Source organism: Oncorhynchus mykiss, chromosome 6 (assembly GCF_013265735.2).
Source record: "Oncorhynchus mykiss isolate Arlee chromosome 6, USDA_OmykA_1.1, whole genome shotgun sequence".
NCBI classification, from domain to species: Eukaryota; Metazoa; Chordata; class Actinopteri; order Salmoniformes; family Salmonidae; genus Oncorhynchus; species Oncorhynchus mykiss.
The window spans coordinates 3,463,137-3,488,208 of record NC_048570.1 but is presented as its reverse complement, the minus strand read 5'-3'; the positions used below and the strand labels follow the sequence as shown (position 1 = coordinate 3,488,208).

Here is a 25,072-nt window from a genome sequence, read left to right as displayed (position 1 = left end):
GACTCTATATTACATGTCAGCAGAGTGGTGTGTGTTTTCATTCTGACTCTATATTACATGTTATAGCAGAGTGGTGTGTGTTTTCATTCTGACTCTATATTACATGTTAGCAGAGTGGTGTGTGTTTTCATTCTGACTCTATATTACATGTTATAGCAGAGTGGTGTGTGTTTTCATTCTGACTATATTACATGTTAGCAGAGTGGTGTGTGCCAATACTGTGCATTTTTAATTACTGATTAATTACAGCCAAATAGCCAAAATAAAAATGTAAATAGATGAGTAATATATAATTAGCAAAGTGACCATGAAATTGACAAGACGTAAGGATATGACCCCTATGTGGCTGTCTAGAAAAAAAAAAAGAATATTTATAAAAACTATAATATTGAGAAACAAAATTGCATCAAAATTAAAAAGTAACTGTCCAGTGTTTAAAGATTTCATTCAGTCATTTTACTTCCAAAAGAAGAAGTATGTTAAAAAGTAGCTTGTTCTGTGTTGGAATGTTACGGGGGGTACCCCAACAACAGAATGTTACGGGGGGGCGTACCCCAACAACAGAATGTTACGGGGGGGCGTACCCCAACAACAGAATGTTACGGGGGGGCGTACCCCAACAACAGAATGTTACGGGGGGGCGTACCCCAACAACAGAATGTTACGGGGGGGCGTACCCCAACAACAGAATGTTACGGGGGGGCGTACCCCAACAACAGAATGTTACGGGGGGGCGTACCCCAACAACAGAATGTTACGGGGGGGCGTACCCCAACAACAGAATGTTACGGGGGGGCGTACCCCAACAACAGAATGTTACGGGGGGGCGTACCCCAACAACAGAATGTTACGGGGGGGCGTACCCCAACAACAGAATGTTACGGGGCTTATCCTAACAACAGAATGTTACGGGGGGGTGTACCCCAACAACAGAATGTTACGGGGGGGCGTACCCCAACAACAGAATGTTACGGGGGGGCGTACCCCAACAACAGAATGTTACGGGGGGGCGTACCCCAACAACAGAATGTTACGGGGGGGCGTACCCCAACAACAGAATGTTACGGGGGGGCGTACCCCAACAACAGAATGTTACGGGGGGGCGTACCCCAACAACAGAATGTTACGGGGGGGCGTACCCCAACAACAGAATGTTACGGGGCTTACCCTAACAACAGAATGTTACGGGGCGTACCCCAACAACAGAATGTTACGGGGGGGGCGTACCCAAACAACAGAATGTTACGGGGCGTACCCCAACAACAGAATGTTACGGGGCATACCCCAACAACATAATGTTACGGGGCGTAGCCCAACAACAGAATGTTACGGGGGGGCGTACCCCAACAACAGAATGTTACGGGGCTTATCCTAACAACAGAATGTTACGGGGGGGGCGTACCCCAACAACAGAATGTTACGGGGGGGCGTACCCCAACAACAGAATGTTACGGGGCGTACCCCAACAACAGAATGTTACGGGGCGTACCCCAACAACAGAATGTTACGGGGCGTACCCCAACAACAGAATGTTACGGGGCGTACCCCAACAACAGAATGTTACGGGGCGTACCCCAACAACAGAATGTTACGGGACGTACCCCAACATCAGAGATGGGGGGAGGGATTGGTGTCAGGAGGGATTGGTGTCAGGGAGGGATTGGTTTCAGGGAGGGATTGGTGTCAGGGAGGGATTGGTGTCAGGGAGGGATTGGTGTCAGGGAGGGATTGGTGTCAGGGAGGGATTGGTGTCAGGGGGGGATTGGTGTCAGGGGGGGATTAAAAAAATTAAATGCGAGTAGACAGCTGATTGGCCAGCTCATCTTCCTCAGTAGTATGACATCACACTCTGTGAGGAAATAGAAAGCCATTTTAAAACGGTCAGTTTGAGACAAGTTTTAGGTGGCATTTAAAAAAGGGGCGTACCCCAACAACAGAATGTTGCGGGACGTACCCCAACATCAGAGATGGGGGGAGGGATTGGTGTCAGGAGGGATTGGTGTCAGGGAGGGAATGGTGTCAGGGAGGGATTGGTGTCAGGGAGGGATTGGTGTTAGTGGGGAGATTAAAAAAATTAAATGCGAGTAGACAGCTGATTGGCCAGCTCATCTTCCTCAGTAGTATGACATCACACTCTGAGGAAATAGAAAGCCATTTTAAAACGGTCAGTTTGAGACAAGTTTTAGGTGGCATTTAAAAAAAAAGTGTTTTATCTCAAATTTATGCTTTGGGAAAATAAGCGTGTAGGATGAGTTAACAACATTATTTTGTTATGAGTTAACAGAATTTTAACTTTTAAAAGTGAGATTTTCACTGGACAGTTACTCTAAGTTAACCTGCTTTTGAGTACAGCAGATCACTATGGGATGTCTATGACCACTAACTCATCTAGACTTCAAATACAATGATTGTTTTAATTGCAAATGTTAGTCTCCATCAATGCTTGTTAGTGTAATGACGTTAGCATATAATCTCAACAACTTCCAAGAAATAGTTTTCTTTTGAACTATCTTTACCTATTCATATATTTTGTTTATTAACTTTTTTGTTTATTATTATTTTATTGGGCTGAAAAAAATGCTAAAAGTTAAAGAAGCCAACAACACAGACAAAATCATGCAATTCTCTCATCTCAAGTCCTTTCAGATGTGTAAGCTGAGCTGTGCCGGGTGGGTGGGCAGGGAGGTGGGGGGTTAGAGGGGAGGGGGCTCAAGAAGAGTCAGGAGTCAGGGGTGACTTGGTGTCAGAGGGATTGGTGTCAGCAAGGATTGGTGTCAGAGAAGACTTGGTGTCAGCAAGGATTGGTGTCATGGGGGGGATTGGTGTCAGGGTGGGATTGATGTCATGGGGGGGATTGGTGTCATGGGGGGGATTGGTGTCAGGGAGGGATTGGTGTCATGGGGGGGATTGGTGTCATGGGGGGATTGGTGTCATGGGGGGGATTGGTGCCACGGAGGGATTGGTGTCAGAGATGGGGGGAGGGATTGGTGTCAGGGAGGGTTTGGTGTCAGCTAGGATTGATGCCAGGAGGTGATTGGTGTCAGGGGGGGATTGGTGCCATGGAGGGATTGGTGTCAGAGGTGGGGGGAGGGATTGGTGTCAGGGAGGGTTTGGTGTCAGCTAGGATTGATGCCAGGAGGGGATTGGTGCCACGGAGGGATTGGTGTCAGAAATGGGGGGGAGGATTGGTGTCAGGGAGGGATTGGTGTCAGGGGGGATTGGTGTCAGAGTGGGGGGAGGGAATGGTGTCAGGGACAGATTGGTGTCAGATGTGGGGGGAGGGATTGGTGTGAGGAAGGGATTGGTGTCAGGGTGAGATTGTTGTTGGGAAAGAAGATGGAATTGTCTCGCTCGGTGGTGATTACTTACAGTTGCAAGATCCTGAATGCTTAACCTCCAGGAGCGTTCCCAGAGAGCAGGCAGTCTGCTTCATAACACACTCTGAGGGGTAGGTGGTGTTGTCGCTGGCGCACACCGCCTCGTCCATCCGGCTCTCTGAACACGCCTCCTCACAGAGGGAGCAGCGGCCTCGGCTCATCCTGGCGTCCCACAGACACTTCTTCCCCACACTGCACTGGATGTCCTCGCACGACTTGGCCTCTGGAGCCAGAGAGAGGAGAGGAGAGGAAAGACAGAACTTATCAGACTGACACCTCGTTGGTGCTGCTTGGCATATCACCGTGAAACCGTAGTGGTTAATGAGTCATGTCCTATGTTTCAAGTATCCATGTAGTAGGGAGTGAAACGCTTCCCAGGAAAACACCCCAGCTGTGGTGTGGGTGATGTTGCCAACTTCTAAACAGCAGCAACTACAAAGTAGTACCAGCCTTGTATACTGAAATGAACCTCCAAAGCAAATGGAGAATCTCTGCTCTGAGAACCTCAATTTATGTGGAATGTTGACAGAGTGGACATGAAAAGTAGTGGAATGTTGGCAGAGTGGACACAAAAAGTAGTGGAATGTTGGCAGAGTGGACATGAAAAGTAGTGGAATGTTGACAGAGTGGACACAAAAAGTAGTGGAATGTTGACAGAGTGGACACAAAAAGTACTAGAATGTTGGCAGAGTGGACATGAAAAGTAGTGGAATGTTGGCAGAGTGGACATGAAAAGTAGTGGAATGTTGACAGAGTGGACACAAAAAGTAGTGGAATGTTGACAGAGTGGACATGAAAAGTAGTGGAATGTTGACAGAGTGGACATGAAAAGTAGTTGAATGTTGGCAGAGTGGACACAAAAAGTAGTGGAATGTTGACAGAGTGGACACAAAAAGTAGTGGAATGTTGACAGAGTGGACATGAAAAGTAGTGGAATGTTGGCAGAGTGGACATAAAAAGTAGTGGAATGTTGGCAGAGTGGACATAAAAAGTAGTGGAATGTTGGCAGAGTGGACATAAAAAGTAGTGGAATGTTGGCAGAGTGGACATAAAAAGTAGTGGAATGTTGGCAGAGTGGACATAAAAAGTAGTGGAATGTTGGCAGAGTGGACATGAAAAGTAGTGGAATGTTGGCAGAGTGGACATAAAAAGTAGTGGAATGTTGGCAGAGTGGACATGAAAAGTAGTGGAATGTTGGCAGAGTGGACATAAAAAGTAGTGGAATGTTGGCAGAGTGGACATAAAAAGTAGTGGAATGTTGGCAGAGTGGACATGAAAAGTAGTGGAATGTTGGCAGAGTGGACATAAAAAGTAGTGGAATGTTGGCAGAGTGGACATGAAAAGTAGTGGAATGTTGGCAGAGTGGACATGAAAAGTAGTGGAATGTTGGCAGAGTGGACATAAAAAGTAGTGGAATGTTGGCAGAGTGGACATGAAAAGTAGTGGAATGTTGGCAGAGTGGACATAAAAAGTAGTGGAATGTTGGCAGAGTGGACATGAAAAGTAGTGGAATGTTGACAGAGTGGACACAAAAAGTAGTGGAATGTTGGCAGAGTGGACATGAAAATTAGTTGAATGTTGGCAGAGTGGACATAAAAAGTAGTGGAATGTTGACAGAGTGGACATGAAAAGTAGTGGAATGTTGACAGAGTGGACATGAAAAGTAGTGGAATGTTGGCAGAGTGGACACAAAAAGTAGTGGAATGTTGGCAGAGTGGACACAAAAAGTAGTGGAATGTTGACAGAGTGGACATGAAAAGTAGTGGAATGTTGGCAGAGTGGACACAAAAAGTAGTGGAATGTTGGCAGAGTGGACACAAAAAGTAGTGGAATGTTGACAGAGTGGACACAAAAAGTAGTGGAATGTTGACAGAGTGGACATGAAAAGTAGTGGAATGTTGGCAGAGTGGACACAAAAAGTAGTGGAATGTTGGCAGAGTGGACATAAAAAGTAGTGGAATGTTGGCAGAGTGGACATAAAAAGTACTGGAATGTTGGCAGAGTGGACATAAAAAGTACTAGAATGTTGACAGAGTGGACACAAAAAGTACTAGAATGTTGACAGAGTGGACACAAAAAGTAGTGGAATGTTGGCAGAGTGGACATGAAAAGTAGTTGAATGTTGGCAGAGTGGACACAAAAAGTAGTGGAATGTTGACAGAGTGGACACAAAAAGTACTAGAATGTTGGCAGAGTGGACACAAAAGTAGTGGAATGTTGACAGAGTGGACATGAAAAGTAGTTGAATGTTGGCAGAGTGGACACAAAAAGTAGTGGAATGTTGACAGAGTGGACACAAAAAGTACTAGAATGTTGGCAGAGTGGACACAAAAGTAGTGGAATGTTGACAGAGTGGACATGAAAAGTAGTTGAATGTTGGCAGAGTGGACACAAAAAGTAGTGGAATGTTGACAGAGTGGACACAAAAAGTAGTGGAATGTTGACAGAGTGGACACAAAAAGTAGTTGAATGTTGGCAGAGTGGACACAAAAAGTAGTGGAATGTTGACAGAGTGGACACAAAAAGTACTAGAATGTTGGCAGAGTGGACACAAAAGTAGTGGAATGTTGACAGAGTGGACATGAAAAGTAGTTGAATGTTGGCAGAGTGGACACAAAAAGTAGTGGAATGTTGACAGAGTGGACACAAAAAGTACTAGAATGTTGGCAGAGTGGACACAAAAGTAGTGGAATGTTGACAGAGTGGACATGAAAAGTAGTTGAATGTTGGCAGAGTGGACACAAAAAGTAGTGGAATGTTGACAGAGTGGACACAAAAAGTACTAGAATGTTGGCAGAGTGGACACAAAAGTAGTGGAATGTTGACAGAGTGGACATGAAAAGTAGTTGAATGTTGGCAGAGTGGACACAAAAAGTAGTGGAATGTTGACAGAGTGGACACAAAAAGTAGTGGAATGTTGACAGAGTGGACATGAAAAGTAGTGGAATGTTGGCAGAGTGGACATAAAAAGTAGTGGAATGTTGGCAGAGTGGACATAAAAAGTAGTGGAATGTTGGCAGAGTGGACATAAAAAGTAGTGGAATGTTGGCAGAGTGGACATAAAAAGTAGTGGAATGTTGGCAGAGTGGACATAAAAAGTAGTGGAATGTTGGCAGAGTGGACATGAAAAGTAGTGGAATGTTGGCAGAGTGGACATGAAAAGTAGTGGAATGTTGGCAGAGTGGACATAAAAAGTAGTGGAATGTTGGCAGAGTGGACATAAAAAGTAGTGGAATGTTGGCAGAGTGGACATGAAAAGTAGTGGAATGTTGGCAGAGTGGACATAAAAAGTAGTGGAATGTTGGCAGAGTGGACATGAAAAGTAGTGGAATGTTGGCAGAGTGGACATGAAAAGTAGTGGAATGTTGGCAGAGTGGACATAAAAAGTAGTGGAATGTTGGCAGAGTGGACATGAAAAGTAGTGGAATGTTGGCAGAGTGGACATAAAAAGTAGTGGAATGTTGGCAGAGTGGACATGAAAAGTAGTGGAATGTTGACAGAGTGGACACAAAAAGTAGTGGAATGTTGGCAGAGTGGACATGAAAATTAGTTGAATGTTGGCAGAGTGGACATAAAAAGTAGTGGAATGTTGACAGAGTGGACATGAAAAGTAGTGGAATGTTGACAGAGTGGACATGAAAAGTAGTGGAATGTTGGCAGAGTGGACACAAAAAGTAGTGGAATGTTGGCAGAGTGGACACAAAAAGTAGTGGAATGTTGACAGAGTGGACATGAAAAGTAGTGGAATGTTGGCAGAGTGGACACAAAAAGTAGTGGAATGTTGGCAGAGTGGACACAAAAAGTAGTGGAATGTTGACAGAGTGGACACAAAAAGTAGTGGAATGTTGACAGAGTGGACATGAAAAGTAGTGGAATGTTGGCAGAGTGGACACAAAAAGTAGTGGAATGTTGGCAGAGTGGACATAAAAAGTAGTGGAATGTTGGCAGAGTGGACATAAAAAGTACTGGAATGTTGGCAGAGTGGACATAAAAAGTACTAGAATGTTGACAGAGTGGACACAAAAAGTACTAGAATGTTGACAGAGTGGACACAAAAAGTAGTGGAATGTTGGCAGAGTGGACATGAAAAGTAGTTGAATGTTGGCAGAGTGGACACAAAAAGTAGTGGAATGTTGACAGAGTGGACACAAAAAGTACTAGAATGTTGGCAGAGTGGACACAAAAGTAGTGGAATGTTGACAGAGTGGACATGAAAAGTAGTTGAATGTTGGCAGAGTGGACACAAAAAGTAGTGGAATGTTGACAGAGTGGACACAAAAAGTACTAGAATGTTGGCAGAGTGGACACAAAAGTAGTGGAATGTTGACAGAGTGGACATGAAAAGTAGTTGAATGTTGGCAGAGTGGACACAAAAAGTAGTGGAATGTTGACAGAGTGGACACAAAAAGTAGTGGAATGTTGACAGAGTGGACACAAAAAGTAGTTGAATGTTGGCAGAGTGGACACAAAAAGTAGTGGAATGTTGACAGAGTGGACACAAAAAGTACTAGAATGTTGGCAGAGTGGACACAAAAGTAGTGGAATGTTGACAGAGTGGACATGAAAAGTAGTTGAATGTTGGCAGAGTGGACACAAAAAGTAGTGGAATGTTGACAGAGTGGACACAAAAAGTACTAGAATGTTGGCAGAGTGGACACAAAAGTAGTGGAATGTTGACAGAGTGGACATGAAAAGTAGTTGAATGTTGGCAGAGTGGACACAAAAAGTAGTGGAATGTTGACAGAGTGGACACAAAAAGTACTAGAATGTTGGCAGAGTGGACACAAAAGTAGTGGAATGTTGACAGAGTGGACATGAAAAGTAGTTGAATGTTGGCAGAGTGGACACAAAAAGTAGTGGAATGTTGACAGAGTGGACACAAAAAGTACTAGAATGTTGGCAGAGTGGACACAAAAGTAGTGGAATGTTGACAGAGTGGACATGAAAAGTAGTTGAATGTTGGCAGAGTGGACACAAAAAGTAGTGGAATGTTGACAGAGTGGACACAAAAAGTAGTGGAATGTTGACAGAGTGGACACAAAAAGTAGTTGAATGTTGGCAGAGTGGACACAAAAAGTAGTGGAATGTTGACAGAGTGGACACAAAAAGTACTAGAATGTTGGCAGAGTGGACACAAAAGTAGTGGAATGTTGACAGAGTGGACATGAAAAGTAGTTGAATGTTGGCAGAGTGGACACAAAAAGTAGTGGAATGTTGACAGAGTGGACATGAAAAGTAGTGGAATGTTGGCAGAGTGGACAGAAAAAGTAGTGGAATGTTGGCAGAGTGGACAGAAAAAGTAGTGGAATGTTGGCAGAGTGGACACAAAAAGTAGTGGAATGTTGACAGAGTGGACACAAAAAGTAGTTGAATGTTGGCAGAGTGGACACAAAAAGTAGTGGAATGTTGGCAGAGTGGACAGAAAAAGTACTGGAATGTTGGCAGAGTGGACACAAAAAGTAGTGGAATGTTGGCAGAGTGGACACATAAAGTAGTGGAATGTTGTCAGAGTGGACACAAAAAGTAGTGGAATGTTGGCAGAGTGGACACATAAAGTACTGGAATGTTGGCAGAGTGGACACAAAAAGTAGTGGAATGTTGGCAGAGTGGACACAAAAAGTAGTGGAATGTTGGCAGAGTGGACACATAAAGTACTGGAATGTTGGCAGAGTGGACACAAAAAGTACTGGAATGTTGTCAGAGTGGACACAAAAAGTAGTGGAATGTTGACAGAGTGGACACAAAAAGTAATGGAATGTTGACAGAGTGGACACAAAAAGTAGTGGAATGTTGGCAGAGTGGACACATAAAGTACTGGAATGTTGGCAGAGTGGACACAAAAAGTAGTGGAATGTTGGCAGAGTGGACACAAAAAGTACTGGAATGTTGTCAGAGTGGACACAAAAAGTACTGGAATGTTGGCAGAGTGGACGCAAAAAGTAGTGGAATGTTGTCAGAGTGGACACAAAAAGTACTGGAATGTTGACAGAGTGGACACAAAAAGTAATGGAATGTTGACAGAGTGGACACAAAAAGTACTGGAATGTTGGCAGAGTGGACACGAAAAGTAGTGGAATGTTGGCAGAGTGGACACGAAAAGTAGTGGAATGTTGGCAGAGTGGACACAAAAAGTAGTGGAATGTTGACAGAGTGGACACAAAAAGTAGTGGAATGTTGACAGAGTGGACACAAAAAGTAGTGGAATGTTGACAGAGTGGACACAAAAAGTAATGGAATGTTGGCAGAGTGGACACAAAAAGTAGTGGAATGTTGAAAGAGTGGACACAAAAAGTAGTGGAATGTTGGCAGAGTGGACACATAAAGTACTGGAATGTTGGCAGAGTGGACACAAAAAGTAGTGGAATGTTGGCAGAGTGAACACAAAAAGTAGTGGAATGTTGAAAGAGTGGACACAAAAAGTAGTGGAATGTTGGCAGAGTGGACACATAAAGTACTGGAATGTTGGCAGAGTGGACACAAAAAGTAGTGGAATGTTGGCAGAGTGGACACAAAAAGTACTGGAATGTTGTCAGAGTGGACACAAAAAGTACTGGAATGTTGTCAGAGTGGACACAAAAAGTACTGGAATGTTGACAGAGTGGACACAAAAAGTACTGGAATGTTGGCAGAGTGGACACGAAAAGTAGTGGAATGTTGGCAGAGTGGACACGAAAAGTAGTGGAATGTTGGCAGAGTGGACACAAAAAGTACTGGAATGTTGGCAGAGTGGACACAAAAAGTAGTGGAATGTTGGCAGAGTGGACACATAAAGTACTGGAATGTTGACAGAGTGGACACAAAAAGTAGTGGAATGTTGACAGAGAGAAGCAGCCTATGAGGTACAGCCTACATTCAGACAATATTGTTTAAGATCACTGTATTTGTCCAATTATACACTTGGTATAAAGTACATTTGACAGAAAGACCCCTAACCCCCTACATCTAGATCTCTGTGGAAAACACTTCAAACACAGAGCAATCAGAACAACCAATAATTAGGTAAAATATCAGGACTGGGCTGCCTCTGTAAAGTTAGTGTTTAGAGGTTTGGACAGGTTTAAGCCATATGGTTAAGTGTCTAGGGGTAGTGTCCAGGGGGTAGTGTCTAGGGGGTAGTGTCTAGGGGGTAGTGTCCAGGGGGTAGTGTCCAGGGGGTAGTGTCCAGGGGGTAGTGTCCAGGGGGTAGTGTCTAAAGGGTAGTGTCCAGGGGGTAGTGTCCAGGGGTTAGTGTCCAGGGGTTAGTGTCCAGGGGTTAGTGTCCAGGGGGTAGTGTCTAGGGGGTAGTGTCCAGGGGGTAGTGTCTAGGGGGTAGTGTCTAGGGGGTAGTGTCCAGGGGGTAGTGTCCAGGGGGTAGTGTCCAGGGGGTAGTGTCTAAAGGGTAGTGTCCAGGGGGTAGTGTCTAAAGGGTAGTGTCTAAAGGGTAGTGTCCAGGGGGTAGTGTCCAGGGGGTAGTGTCCAGGGGTTAGTGTCTAGGGGGTAGTGTCTAGGGGTTAGTGTCAAGGGGGTAGTGTCTAGAGGGTAGTGTCCAGGGGGTAGTGTCCAGGGGGTAGTGTCTAAAGGGTAGAATCTAAAGGGTAGAGTCTAGGGGTTAGTGTCCAGGGGGTAGTGTCCAGGGGGTAGTGTCCAGGGGGTAGTGTCCAGGGGGTAGTGTCTAGGGGGTAGTGTCTAGGGGGTAGTGTCCAGGGGGTAGTGTCCAGGGGGTAGTGTCTAGGGGGTAGAATCTAAAGGGTAGAATCTTGGGGACATTTAGGGGACAGAGTCTAGGGGATTGTGTCTAAAGGGTAGTGTCCAGGGGTTAGTGTTCAGGGGTTAGTGTCCAGGGGTTAGTGTCTAGGGGACAGAGTCTAGGGGGTAGTGTCTAAAGGGTAGTGTCTAAAGGGTAGAATCTAGGGGACATTGTCTAGGGGACAGAGTCTAGGGGATTGTGTCTAAAGGGTAGTGTCCAGGGGTTAGTGTCCAGGGGTTAGTGTCTAGGGGGTAGTGTCTAGGGGGTAGTGTCCAGGGGGTAGTGTCTAGGGGGTAGTGTCCAGGGGGTAGTGTCCAGGGGGTAGTGTCTAGGGGGTAGAGTCTAGGGGGTAGTGTCTAGGGGGTAGTGTCCAGGGGGTAGTGTCCAGGGGGTAGTGTCCAGAGGGTAGTGTCCAGGGGGTGGTGTCTAGGGGGTAGTGTCTAAAGGGTAGAATCTAAAGGGTAGAATCTAGGGGACATTGTCTAGGGGACAGAGTCTAGGGGATTGTGTCCAGGGGTTAGTGTTCAGGGGTTAGTGTTCAGGGGTTAGTGTCTAGGGGGTAGTGTCTAGGGGGTAGTGTCTAAAGGGTAGTGTCTAAAGGGTAGAATTTAGGGGACATTGTCTAGGGGACAGAGTCTAGGGGGTAGTGTCTAAATGGTAGAATCTTGGGGACATTTAGGGGACAGAGTCTAGGGGATTGTGTCTAAAGGGTAGTGTCCAGGGGTTAGTGTCTAGGGGGTAGTGTTCAGGGGGTAGTGTCCAGGGGGTAGTGTCTAAAGGGTAGTGTTCAGGGGGTAGTGTCCAGGGGGTAGTGTCCAGGGGGTAGTGTCCAGGGGTTAGTGTCCAGGGGGTAGTGTCCAGGGGGTAGTGTCCAGGGGGTAGTGTCCAGGGGGTAGTGTCCAGGGGGTAGTGTCCAGGGGGTAGTGTCTAGGGGGTAGTCTCCAGGGGGTAGTGTCAGATGTGTTAGCTGAGGCAAAAGTGTGACACCAATCAGTCCCTCGAGGACTGGAATTGCCCACCCCTGGTCCAGGGGGTAGTGTCTAGGGGTATGGGCTAGGGGGTTGTTTTTGGACAGACCCACTATGCTGTCTCCTGTAAGTAAGCATTTCACTTTAAGGTCTACACCTGTTGTACTCCGCGCACACGACAAATACACATTGATTTGATGTTTAGGCCTACTGACCGATGTTCCCAGGAGACAATACTGACCGATGTTCCCAGGAGACAATACTGACCGATGTTCCCAGGAGTCAATATTGACCGTCGTTCCCAGAAGACAATACTGACTGATGTTCCAAGGAGACAATACTGGCTGTCTTTCCTAGGAGACAATACTGACTGATGTTCTCAGAAGACAATACTGACTGATGTTCTCAGAAGACAATACTGACTGATGTTCCCAGGAGTCAATATTGACCGTCGTACCCAGAAGACAATACTGACTGATGTTCCAAGGAGACAATACTGGCTGTCTTTCCTAGGAGACAATACTGGCCGTCTATCCTAGGAGACAATACTGAACGTCGTTCCCAGGAGACAATACTGACTGATGTTCCAAGGAGAAATACTGACCGTCGGTCCCAGGAGACAATACTGACCGATGTTCCCAGGAGACAATACTGACCGATGTTCCCAGGAGACAATACTGACCGATGTTCCCAGGAGACAATACTGACTGATGTTCCCAGGAGACAATACTGACCGTCGGTCCCAGGAGACAATACTGACCGATGTTCCCAGGAGACAATACTGACCGTCGTTCCCAGGAGACAATACTGACCGATGTTCCCAGGAGAGAATACTGACCGTCGGTCCCAGGAGACAATACTGACCGATGTTCCCAGGAGACAATACTGACCGTCGTTCCCAGGAGACAATACTGACCAATGTTCTCAGAAGACAATACTGACTGATGTTCTCAGAAGACAATACTGACTGATGTTCCCAGGAGACAATACTGACTGATGTTCTCAGAAGACAATACTGACTGATTTTCCCAGGAGACAATACTGACCGTCGGTCCCAGGAGACAATACTAACCGTCGGTCCCAGGAGACAATACTGACCAATGTTCTCAGAAGACAATACTGACTGATGTTCTCAGAAGACAATACTGACTGATGTTCTCAGAAGACAATACTGACTGATGTTCCCAGGAGACAATACTGACTGATGTTCCCAGGAGACAATACTGACTGATGTTCCCAGGAGACAATACTGACTGATGTTCCCAGGAGACAATACTGACTGATGTTCCCAGGAGACAATACTGACCGTCGGTCCCAGGAGACAATACTGACTGATGTTCCAAGGAGACAATACTGACTGATGTTCTCAGAAGACAATACTGACTGATGTTCCCAGGAGACAATACTGACTGATGTTCCCAGGAGACAATACTTACTGATGCATTTCCCCTGATATGCTACTCCTATGGATCTGCCCAGGAGACATGTCGCCCTCCTCAGATGGCATGCACTGGCATAGATGATCCCGTCGTTGCCACACAGGAACTGATCCGGTGACCTCTGTTCAGGGCAGATCCGATTACACATCACACAATATGCGTTATTTGTCTGGTCCACGACGCACGTGGAGCTTCCTGGGCATAAAACGTCACGGCAGGTCTCTGTCAGAACAAGAATATGTAAAATGAATGCAATGCTTAATATCTGCAGAGTTAAGAAACTAACCATATCTATACTCAGATGTCTAGTAGACATCTACTATGAATCAACTAGGGTAGCCTAGCGGTTAGAGCCTTGGACTAGTAAATCGTAAAGGTTGCAAGTTCGAATCCCCGAGCTGTCGTTCTGCCACTGAACAAGACAGAACAACCCACCCCCTGAACAACTCAATATTCCTAGGCCGTCATTGAAAATAAGAATTTGTTCTTAACTGACCTGCCTAGTAAAACACTATTCATACAAAGCAATGGAGCATGTTTTACGTACTTATGTGCGGATCCAATTTTGGAATGCGTCGTGTTTGCTTGCCCTTTTATCCAACACCAGAATGAATCCAATTGATTGTTCTATATGAATAATACGGCTGTGTTCTGTTTTGCGCATCGGACTGCAGGTTTACTTACTCTTGCATTTGCCCTGGTACTGCACTTCTAGGTCCAGATGGACTTTACATTTGGACTTGAGCAACGCGCACTCGTCTTTGTATGTCTTTCCATCCGATCCGCAGACAGGTCCTTTCCAAGTGACATTGGAGCAGTCTGGCGCGCAGACGCAGCGCGGCTTGCTTCTCCTGTTAATCTTGCATCTCTTTCCGGGTCCACAGTCCACGTTGTCGCACGTTTCTGGAGTGGAATAAATGTCGATGTTCTTCAATTATATTAAATAAATGGAGAACAGCCATTGCTAAGATGCAATTAGGTTTATTAACGAGAAAATGTGTCTAATTTAGTTTCACTTACATTTAAACGAAGTTAAACATTATTTCATCGGACATGCTTTCACTCTAAAACGACGATGTGAAATATTATTATTAGCCATATTATGTGAGCCATATCATATAAACATCCCTGTACCTTTGCAGGGTATGCAGTTGGGGGCTCCGCCGTTAAAGATCATCCACCGGAACAAGGTGCTGTTGGGTACATCCTCCTCGGTCCATGACGTTCCCAGCCTCCCGCTTCTACAGCATTCCTCTCGGCTCATCCCCGGTACGTAGAGCACCTGACACCTCCCGTTCTTCCCCTGCTGTAACCAGCAGTTACCAGCTGGAAACAAACACAAATTAGCCCAGTCTTTTTACAGTCTGAAGCCATGCCGCTTACTGACTAACCTGATCCAGACGCAACACGTCAGTCACACTCTCGCTCTCTCAGTTTTTTTTCCCTCCAATATCATGCAACAGTTTTAACACTTTCTTATTCAGTGACCAATAAATGTTCAACACTGACAGCTGGCCAGTAGGATACAGCATTGAAGAAAATACTGACCTTTAACTGAGATGTGCTATTGCTTTTTATATATAGTGTTGAGTTCTCCATGTTCACAGAGTTGAACAATCTTGTTCTATTGCCTATCACATAATGTCACAAGTTATAACAGTCATCGAATTTCTTCCTCTTGGCCTCGTCATAACTGTATTCTTGAAATTCTTGATTTATCAACGCCCGAACAGTAAAAAGAAAACATGATCTTTACGAATACAGTAGTTGTATACACTTTTGTTCCAAATATCTATGAGCATCCCTGGTCTCACAGCACCCGTGAGACACGTCGATCATAGCAGTATTTATAACGAATAGCTACCATAACAAGACTTTGCCAAAATACACATAAAGACACTAATAGGTGACAAGTGATTTATAACTTTTTTTTTTTTAAGGATGCACTTAAAACGCAGGCTACGTTGTTGATATTTATGTCGATGGCAGAAAAGGGACCGTTTCTGTTGTATGAGGTCAACTATATGTATCGTTATCAGCACCAACTGTATTTGATTCTTATCAATGTAACAAATGCTAAAAATAATAATAATAATATCTCCATATGGCAAACATATCGTAAATCCTGTCCTTGCAGATATACAAGTAAACGTTTAGCAATATGTTTAGATAAATGACATTCTTATACGTCACAATAATATGCGGTCACAAATTTCAAACCACCTAAATCTCTGACTTGCACTCCAACTCGATCTCAGTTTGAGGTAAATGTTATTATACAAGGCGCACTGCTATGACACTCAGTTATACTGTTACATTTTCAAAGTATTTTATAAATTACTACGAAGATTATTTTCACGGAATGTTATATTGACACCTTCCACACCAACAAATCTGTGTCATGAAATTAATCAACAAACAAAAAACAACAACAAAAAATAATTCCATTTGGCTCGATTGTATGGGTTCCAAAACTATAACAATCATTTCACTTTTAAACCTTCTGGCACCTGTTTGGTTGGCAGTCGTTTTCTACACGCTCTGTCTAATAGTAGGCAACTTCAAACCAAATGGAAAGAATGTTGAAATGTCCCTTTGAAAAGTGTTGAACTCTGCCAACGTTTCAATGTACACCAGGACGCAGACAGAACAGGCTACACTGGTAAAAACACGTAAAAAATAAAATAAAATAAAAACTATTTTTATCGAAAGATTTGGAAAATAAATAACATACCTTGTACTTTTTGATCTTCCATGAAATGACAGAGCCATATCAATAATAGACTCATCCCTGGCTGGAGACGGAGTTTCTGTAGCATCCTGAGCATGGTGCTGGAGACGAAGTGAAGTGAACAAGGTATCGGAAATTGACACTAGCAGCTAAGCGAACAGAGCAAATCTGTTTAAAAGGTGTCAGTGAGTGCTGAATGAATGTCAGTCTGAGAATGCAGCGTCTCTTTTTAAATCTATAAGGGGTCTCGGGTCGTCTATCTGTGGTAGGCGGTCTTCTGGTCCGTAGGGGAGGGGGTGAGGGAAAAGGGAGAGAGAGGGGGGGGGGGGGGGGGGGGGGGGGGATTTTTACATTACACGTAAACCTCTTTCAATGCTAAATCAGGTGATTAGTCTCAACTTTCTCTGTCTGTTCACAGCAGTTTGGTAAAAGTACACTTTATAGCAGATTACTAGTACACTTGCTTAATTGCTGTGGTGCAAATTTAAAAATGAATCGCAGAGGATCAATTGGACGTGGATACATTGAGGTGGCAAATAAATTCATTAAAAAAAAACAACGAAATATCAAAATCTTAAAATAATCTATCATGTTCATTAATGTACATTCACTGTTTATTTCAATGTGACCTCTTAATCATTTAAATAGGCTACATTTAATTAATTGATATTTTTCTATTTGATTTCATTTGTTGATAGGTGTGACATAGCGATTATAATGATATTGCTCCTTATATGAGCGGTTATGGCTATAGACTAAATGCATAATAGTAGTAACATCAGCAGTAGCCTAATTGTAAAGTATTGCTAGGCTAATATCAATATATATGTATCCATATTTCATTCACATATAACAGACACGTCTATCAAGGGTGCAGACCGCCAATTCCCCAAACTTCAAATGACTTGGTGATAACTGATATTTTTTTTCCATCAACTGCGGATGGAAGGTGTTCATCTTTTAATAAGAGTCCTCTATTGGAATGAATGACCTCTCTCCGTGCCGCATGACAATAATAGATTGCAGTGTACAGGGAGGGACGCTAATATTAGAGGAGACAGTTGTTTGGGTTTCTCTGTCAGGTCAAGCTGATAAATATAACCAACCCTGTTTCCGAAGAGGCTTCAGAGTGAAGGCGAGTATTACATTTCATTGAATGAAATAGTCTCTAGGCTAGACTAGACCGTCAACTCTCCCCCACAATGGAACACAGAACGGTCTTTACAGAGGTCCACGGGCGACCTCTTCTGCAGACCGTCGGCGATACAACTGTCTTGGCAAGCAAGACAAGTGCAATGAGGGAAGTTTGTGGTTTGGCATTTGTCCTCTCAAGTTGTACTCACATTTACAAGATACTAGAATATTAATTGTGTAATTACTCGATGTTCTAGCGCTAAGTATTTTTTTTCCCGAAAAACAACGACAACATTTCATTATTGGAATACTTGACACTGATGTTAACCCATCGAAATTACATTCATGCGGAGGATTTGGATTGAGGGTAATTTGAGGTATCCAATTAAATATATATTAAAACAATTTTAAAAAAAGCAGCAATCATTTTCCAACCAACCTGCCTAACCATATACCATAACATATTATATTAAGGTTCAGCTGATAATTGACTTCCCCGGATATCCTAGAAGGCTACGGAACACACAATTGAGTTGTGCCTACTTGATTGGCGAGCGAAACATAACGATGTTATAATCATGGAAATCGGGTTAAAGTGTGATGTTGACAACATAACTCCTACAACTTCTAACCATTTGTTTCTGTTCACTGAGCTTTTTTCACACACACACACACACACACACACACACACACACACACACACACACACACCTTTCCCAAATGCGTCCATACTTGGGCAGCCATCTAAGAGCGCAAACGCTTTGCTATATTGTACCTAATATGATGTTGAAACCTGGTTGTCAAAAACGACCACATCTCGGCCAACTATGTCCTTATTTAGTCTCCACCTAGTTATCAGTAATTACAGAAATTGTGCTTTTAGCTTAAGTTTGGATGCCTTTTTAATGATATGGAAATCAATAATGTAATAAGAAAAAACAATCAACTCAATTACTATGGTATAGTACCAACAGCAGCCGATGTCACAGGAAGGCCAAAAAGATAATCAACAACAACCACCCGAGCCACTTCCTGTTCACCCCGCTATCAGAGGTCAGTACAGGTGCATCAAAGCAGGGACCGAGAGACCGAAAAACAGCTTCTATCTCAAGGCCATCAGACTGTTAAACAGCCATCACTAGCACAGAAAGGCCAATGAAATCATCACTAGTCACTAGTCACTTTAATAATGTTTACATATCTTGCATTACTCATCTCATATCTATATACTGTATTCTATACTTTCTACTGTATCTTAGTCTATACCGCTCTGACATTGATCCTCCATATATTTATATATTATTAATTCCCTTCCTTTACTTACATTTGTGTGAAATTATGTTGTGAAATTGTTAGATATTGCTGCACTGTCGGGTACTAGAAGCACAAGCATTTCGCTACATCCACAATAGCATCTGTTAACCACGTGTATGTGACCAATAGCATCTGTTAACCACGTGTATGTGACCAATAGCATCTGTTAACCACGTGTATGTGACCAATAACATTTGATTTTGATTTGAACTGTATGTAAATTGTTAGGTAATTAAATACAGAAGTTGGTAAAATGTTTGGTAATTAAATACAGAAGTTGGTAAAATGTTTGGTAATTAAATACAGAAGTTGGTAAAATGTTTAGTAATTAAATACAGAAGTTGGTAAAATGTTTGGTAATTAAATACAGAAGTTGGTAAAACCACAATTTGCAAATAAATTCAGTAAAAATCCTACAATGTGATTTTCTGGATTTTTTTCATCTCATTTTGTCCGTCATAGTTGAAGTGTACCTATGATAAAAATTACAGGCCTCATCTTTTTTAAGTGGGAGAACTTGCACAATTGCTGGCTGACTAAATACTTTATTGCCCCACTGTATATATATATATTATATCTTTAGAAAAGGTTAAAGTACACAATCTCATTAACTAAAGAAAAAACAAACTAAAAAAGGAAAATCACAGACTTTCTTTAAAATTGTGATTGTGGCAGAACACAGTAATCAATATCCTCAGTCCTAAGTCCTTTTGATCAATATCTCTATTACATCCTATGAAAAAGACATCATATACACATCACCTATACTATACATCATTACCAGAGTAGACAAGCTTATCTAGGATCAGGTCCTCCCTGTCCATATAGTCATATTCATTATGATCTAGGATCAGGTCCTCCCTGTCCATATAGTCATATTCATTATGATCTAGGATCAGGTCCTCCCTGTCCATATAGTCATATTCATTATGATCTAGGATCAGGTCCTCTCTGTCCACATCATCTTATTCATTATGATCTAGGATCAGGTCCTCTCTGTCCATATAGTCATATTCATTATGATCAGGTCCTCCCTGTCCATATAGTCATATTCATTATGATCTAGGATCAGGTCCTCCCTGTCCATATCATCTTATTCATTATGATCTAGGATCAGGTCCTCTCTGTCCACATCATCTTATTCATTATGATCTAGGATCAGGTCCTCTCTGTCCATATAGTCATATTCATTATGATCAGGTCCTCCCTGTCCATATAGTCATATTCATTATGATCTAGGATCAGGTCCTCCCTGTCCATATCATCTTATTCATTATGATCTAGGATCAGGTCCTCTCTGTCCACATCATCTTATTCATTATGATCTAGGATCAAGTCCTCCCTGTCCATATAGTCATATTTATTATGATCAGGTCCTCCCTGTCCATATAGTCATATTCATTATGATCAGGTCCTCCCTGTCCATATAGTCATATTCATTATGATCAGGTCCTCCCTGTCCATATAGTCATATTCATTATGATCAGGTCCTCTCTGTCCACATCATCTTATTCATTGTGATCTAGGATCAGGTCCTCGCCGTCCATATAGTCATATTCGTTATGATCTAGGATCTGGTCCTCCCCCTGTCCACATCATCTTATTCATTATGATCTAGGATCAGGTCCTCCCCCTGTCCATATAGTCATATTCATTATGATCTAGGATCTGGTCCTCCCCCTGTCCACATCATCTTATTCATTATGATCTAGGATCAGGTCCTCTCTGTCCATATAGTCATATTCATTGTGATCTAGGATCAGGTCCTCCCTGTCCACATAGTCATATTCATTATGATCTAAAAGGCCAAACTGATCCTACATCAGCACTCCTACTCCAAGACTGTGAATACGGGCCCTGATCCTCACCTTCCACAGCAGCCCCACCAACAGAGCCAGTAAGAGCAGACCTCCAATCACACTGCCCACAATCACCCCCACAGGTACATCTGCTGTCTCCCCTGACACAATGACATTACCCCCACCTGGATGGGAGGGGGAAGGACATCACCTGACTTACTGACATTACCGACACCTGTTAACCCTGGATGGGAGGGGGAAGGACAACACCTGATTTACTGACATTACCCCCACCTGGATGGGAGAGGTTAGAGGGAAGGACATAACCTGACTTACTGACTGTTAACCCCACCTGGATGGGAGAGGTTAGAGGGAAGGACATAACCTGACTTACTGACATTACCCCCACCTGGATGGAAGAGGTTAGAGGGAAGGACATCACCTGACTTACTGACATTACCCCCACCTGGATGGGAGATGTTAGAGGGAAGGACATCACCTGACTTACTGACATTACCCCCACCTGGATGGGAGAGGTTAGAGGGAAGGACATCACCTGACTTACTGACTGTTAACCCCACCTGGATGGGAGGGGTTAGAGGGAAGGACATCACCTGACTTAGTGACTGTTACCCCCACATGGATGGGAGAGGTTAGAGGGAAAGACATCACCTGACTTACTGACATTACCCCCACCTGTCAACCCTGGATGGGAGGAGTAAGGACATCACCTGACTTACTGACTTAACCCCACCTGGATGGGAGAGGTTAGAGGGAAGGACATCACCTGACTTACTGACTGTTAACCCCCACCTGGATGGGAGAGGTTAGAGGGAAGGACATCACCTGACTTACTGACTGTTAACCCCACCTGGATGGGAGAGGTTAGAGGGAAGGACATCACCTGACTTACTGACATTACCCCCACCTGGATTGGAGATGTTAGAGGGAAGGACATCACCTGACTTACTGACATTACCCCCACCTGGATGGGAGAGGTTAGAGGGAAGGACACCACCTGACTTACTGACATTACCCCCACCTGGATGGGAGAGGGAAGGACATCACCGAACTTACTGTCTCCTCTCCCCGTTCGGGCGGCTCCTCTCCCCGTTCGGGCGGCTCCTCTCCCCGTTCGGGCGGCTCCTCTCCCCGTTCGGGCGGCTCCTCTCCCCGTTCGGGCGGCTCCTCTCCCCGTTCGGGCGGCTCCTCTCCCCGTTCGGGCGGCTCCTCTCCCTCGGTGGTCATCGTCACCGGTCTACTAGCTGCCACCGATCCCGAGGGAGGTTCAAGGGGTTCTTGCTCCAGCTAGAGGATTACCTGGCTACCGTTCGCCCGACTCCCTCGGGAGAGGAGAGTGTGAGCCTCCTGCCTAACGGGCAGAGGCCTGGAGTGGGCCAACGTGGTCTGGGAGGGTCCAGACTCAGCGAGGGACCACTACCCTGAGTTCACCCGCCGTTTCCGGGCTGTGTTCGACCACCCACCAGTGAGTGAACGGCTGTTCCACCTTTAGGCAGGACTTTACGCTGGAGTTTTGGACCCTGGCCGCCGGGTGGAATGACAGGGTCCCCGATGGACCGTTATAGGTCGGGAGAACGTCCGCAGGGAGCTAGCCTGTCGTGACTCTGGACGAACTCATCAACATGTCAATCCGGCTAGACAACCTGCTAGCGGGCATCCAGAGCAGGTCCTGTTTGTTCCACCTCCCAGCACTCCCGCTCCAACACCCATGGAGTTAGGGGGTGCTGCATCTAGGGCGACCGGAGGAGGAGCCTCCTCCTGCACCAGTTGTGGTCGGAGAGGGCACACTGCCACTCTTAGAATTCCGTGACACCACCTGCATGGAGCCATTTATTTTTTTATATGAGAGAGAGAGCGAGCGAGAGCGAGAGAGAGACAGAGCGAGACAGAGAGAGACACACAGAGAGACACAGACACACAGACAGACAGACAGACAGACAGACAGACAGACAGACAGACAGACGTTGCTTTCCCACCATGTTGAGCCTCCTGGCCACCGTTGATCTATCGACCGGCTCGGTGACAGATGTGAGGGTAGAGTTTTACTGGAGAAGAAACAGTTGGTTCCTCGATTAGAAACCAAATCAACTGTTCATGATGAGTGGAGGATTCAATCGATGTACATGGGCACACTGAGTATGCCCTAAAGTAGTGTCACTATCACAGTTATTAAGTAAATATATATCAAGTAGTGATCAAGTATACATGATTAGTGTACATCCTTATGGTAACGTTTAACCACATTATGTAGATACTGTTCTGGTTTATTTTCACAGCTATTAAATAATTGCCTATATAAACTTTTAATTTTTCATGTAAATAACAGGCCAATATTCTCTGTCCCGTTCTTGTCATATTGCTGTCTATAAACACACAAGTGTGCTGTCAGGGGGTGAAGTATCAGCATTGCAACCACTAACTCAATAGTCCATAACAAGTAGAAATAGGTAACCACTAACTCAATAGTCCATAACAAGTAGAATTAGGTAACCACTAACTCAATAACAAGTAGAACTAGGTAACCACTAACTCAACAGTCCATAACAAGTAGAACTAGGTAACCACTAACTCAACAGTCCATAGAAAGTAGAACTAGGTAACCACTAACTCAACAGTCCATAGAAAGTAGAACTAGGTAACCACTAACTCAATAGTCCATAACAAGTAGAACTAGGTAACCACTAACTCAACAGTCCATAGAAAGTAGAACTAGGTAACCACTAACTCAATAGTCCATAACAAGTAGAACTAGGTAACCACTAACTCAATAGTCCATAACAAGTAGAACTAGGTAACCACTAACTCAATAGTCCATAACAAGTAGAACTAGGTAACCACTAACTCAAAAGTCCATGGAAAGTAGAACTAGGCTCTATCATGCTGCCGTTTTTTTCAGTGAGACAACTGACCGAGTTCACACAGAAAGCCAAAACCACAGAAGAGAAAAACCAAGAGACCACGACCAACACTTCTTGTAAATGTGAACACTGCATTTACGAATAAACAGTAAATATGAACTGAAATACAAACATGCACAATTGAAAAACAATGACCTTACTGGAGGATAGGGGTTTGGGACCACCAAAACAATTACCCTGGGGTTACTGGAGGATAGGGGTTTGGGACCACCAAAACAATTGCCCTGGGGTTACTGGAGGATAGAGGGGTTTGGGACCACCAAAACAATTACCCTGGGGTTACTGGAGGATAGGGGTTTGGGACCACCAAAACAATTGCCCTGGGGTTACTGGAGGATAGGGGTTTGGGACCACCAAAACAATTGCCCTGGGGTTACTGGAGGATAGAGGGGTTCGGGACCACCAAAACAATTACCCTGAGGTTACTGGAGGATAGGGGTTTGGGCCACCATCTACATATCTCCAAACAATCACAGAATAAACCGGAGTGGTATAGCTTTCAAAGCAATAAACCTGTGGATTTGTATAAACAAACACTGAGATTGCTGACTACACCCAAGTCCATGATGTAAATCACATGCAAATAACATGTAAATCACATGCAAATCACATGCAAATCACAGGCATGGAGTCGAACAGAGACAAGCTCAATAACGGAGTAAATGAGTCTAAAGTTACTTTTCGTCCAAGGACCTTTACATGTCCCGTTTCAATGTGAATCGGCTCTGGGTGCCAAAAGAGCCAAGTACTCCATCTAAACGTGAACCGATTCTCCATTGCGGGTATGGTTCTAGAAACATAAAACCCTCTACTTCCATATCACACCAAAATGATTTCACGGTAGCAAAATATACACTTACGGCACGGTTTTAACAGGTTTTAACACAGTTGTACCCGGCAGTATGTTTCCACTGACAACACGTCTGTGACATCCGTCTTGTGTTTACACACAGGTGACGCAGAGCGCTAATTAGGACAGGTCCGCCTCTCTCCTCATCTGTCCTTCTTCTGTCTTACGTCAACATGCGCTGTAAAATGGAAATATGGCCGTGTGGGAATCCTAACTCTTTATAGGTGTGTAGTAATATCACTTTGCTTTTTTTTTTTTTTCGTAAATAATTTCATGCTCACATTAAATATACATTCCGTATGTTTCCAAAAACCAAACCTGCAAATCTTTTAACGTTCAGAACAAGGGTCGGGGCTCTTAAAACAAAACTTAACAAATTCTTAAACCCTTACCATGCAGTGTTTGTCTTTCTCTAGCTGCGTGCCTTTCTTTGTTTGCTGAAATCCATACTTTTTTAAATAAAACGTTAATAAAACGATCAACTCTTTTCTCGTTGAGTTTCAATTGGCGCATTAACGTTAATATGGCAGCGAAAAAGAGTCGGTGGTGGTATTTGATCAAAAGTCAAAATGACAAAAATATTACTATTACTGCATTTAAAAAACAATTTCCATAAACTGTTTTATGAAATTGTACATAGCATGATTAGTCTAGGCCGGGTACGGAGTGACTGGCACATTAGTATATAAAGTTAATGTTCTAGAACCAACCATTCCAACTGTCAAATTCTCATAAGATATTCAGACACTTCTGTTGATATATTTTGAGTTGATCAAGATGTTGGTTACAGATTGG

General features: G+C 44.0%; 1 protein-coding gene across 6 annotated transcripts in view; it reads right to left on the bottom strand.

Moving 5' to 3' along the window:
• The window catches only part of fst (follistatin), a 28,073-nt gene extending 3,533 nt beyond the window's left edge, over positions 1 to 24,540 (bottom strand). For 3 of the 6 annotated variants that reach the window (XM_036979139.1, XM_036979140.1, XM_021604949.2), the window contains exons 1-5: positions 16,245 to 16,465; positions 14,645 to 14,836; positions 14,195 to 14,413; positions 13,508 to 13,732; positions 3,370 to 3,600 (exon numbers count right to left, since the gene is read on the bottom strand). In XM_036979139.1, coding sequence (XP_036835034.1) covers positions 3,370 to 3,600; positions 13,508 to 13,732; positions 14,195 to 14,413; positions 14,645 to 14,836; positions 16,245 to 16,338 — 961 coding nt within the window. In that variant the 5' untranslated portion in view covers positions 16,339 to 16,465. 6 annotated transcript variants of the gene reach the window in all.
• Between the last annotated feature and the right edge of the window lie 532 nt (positions 24,541 to 25,072).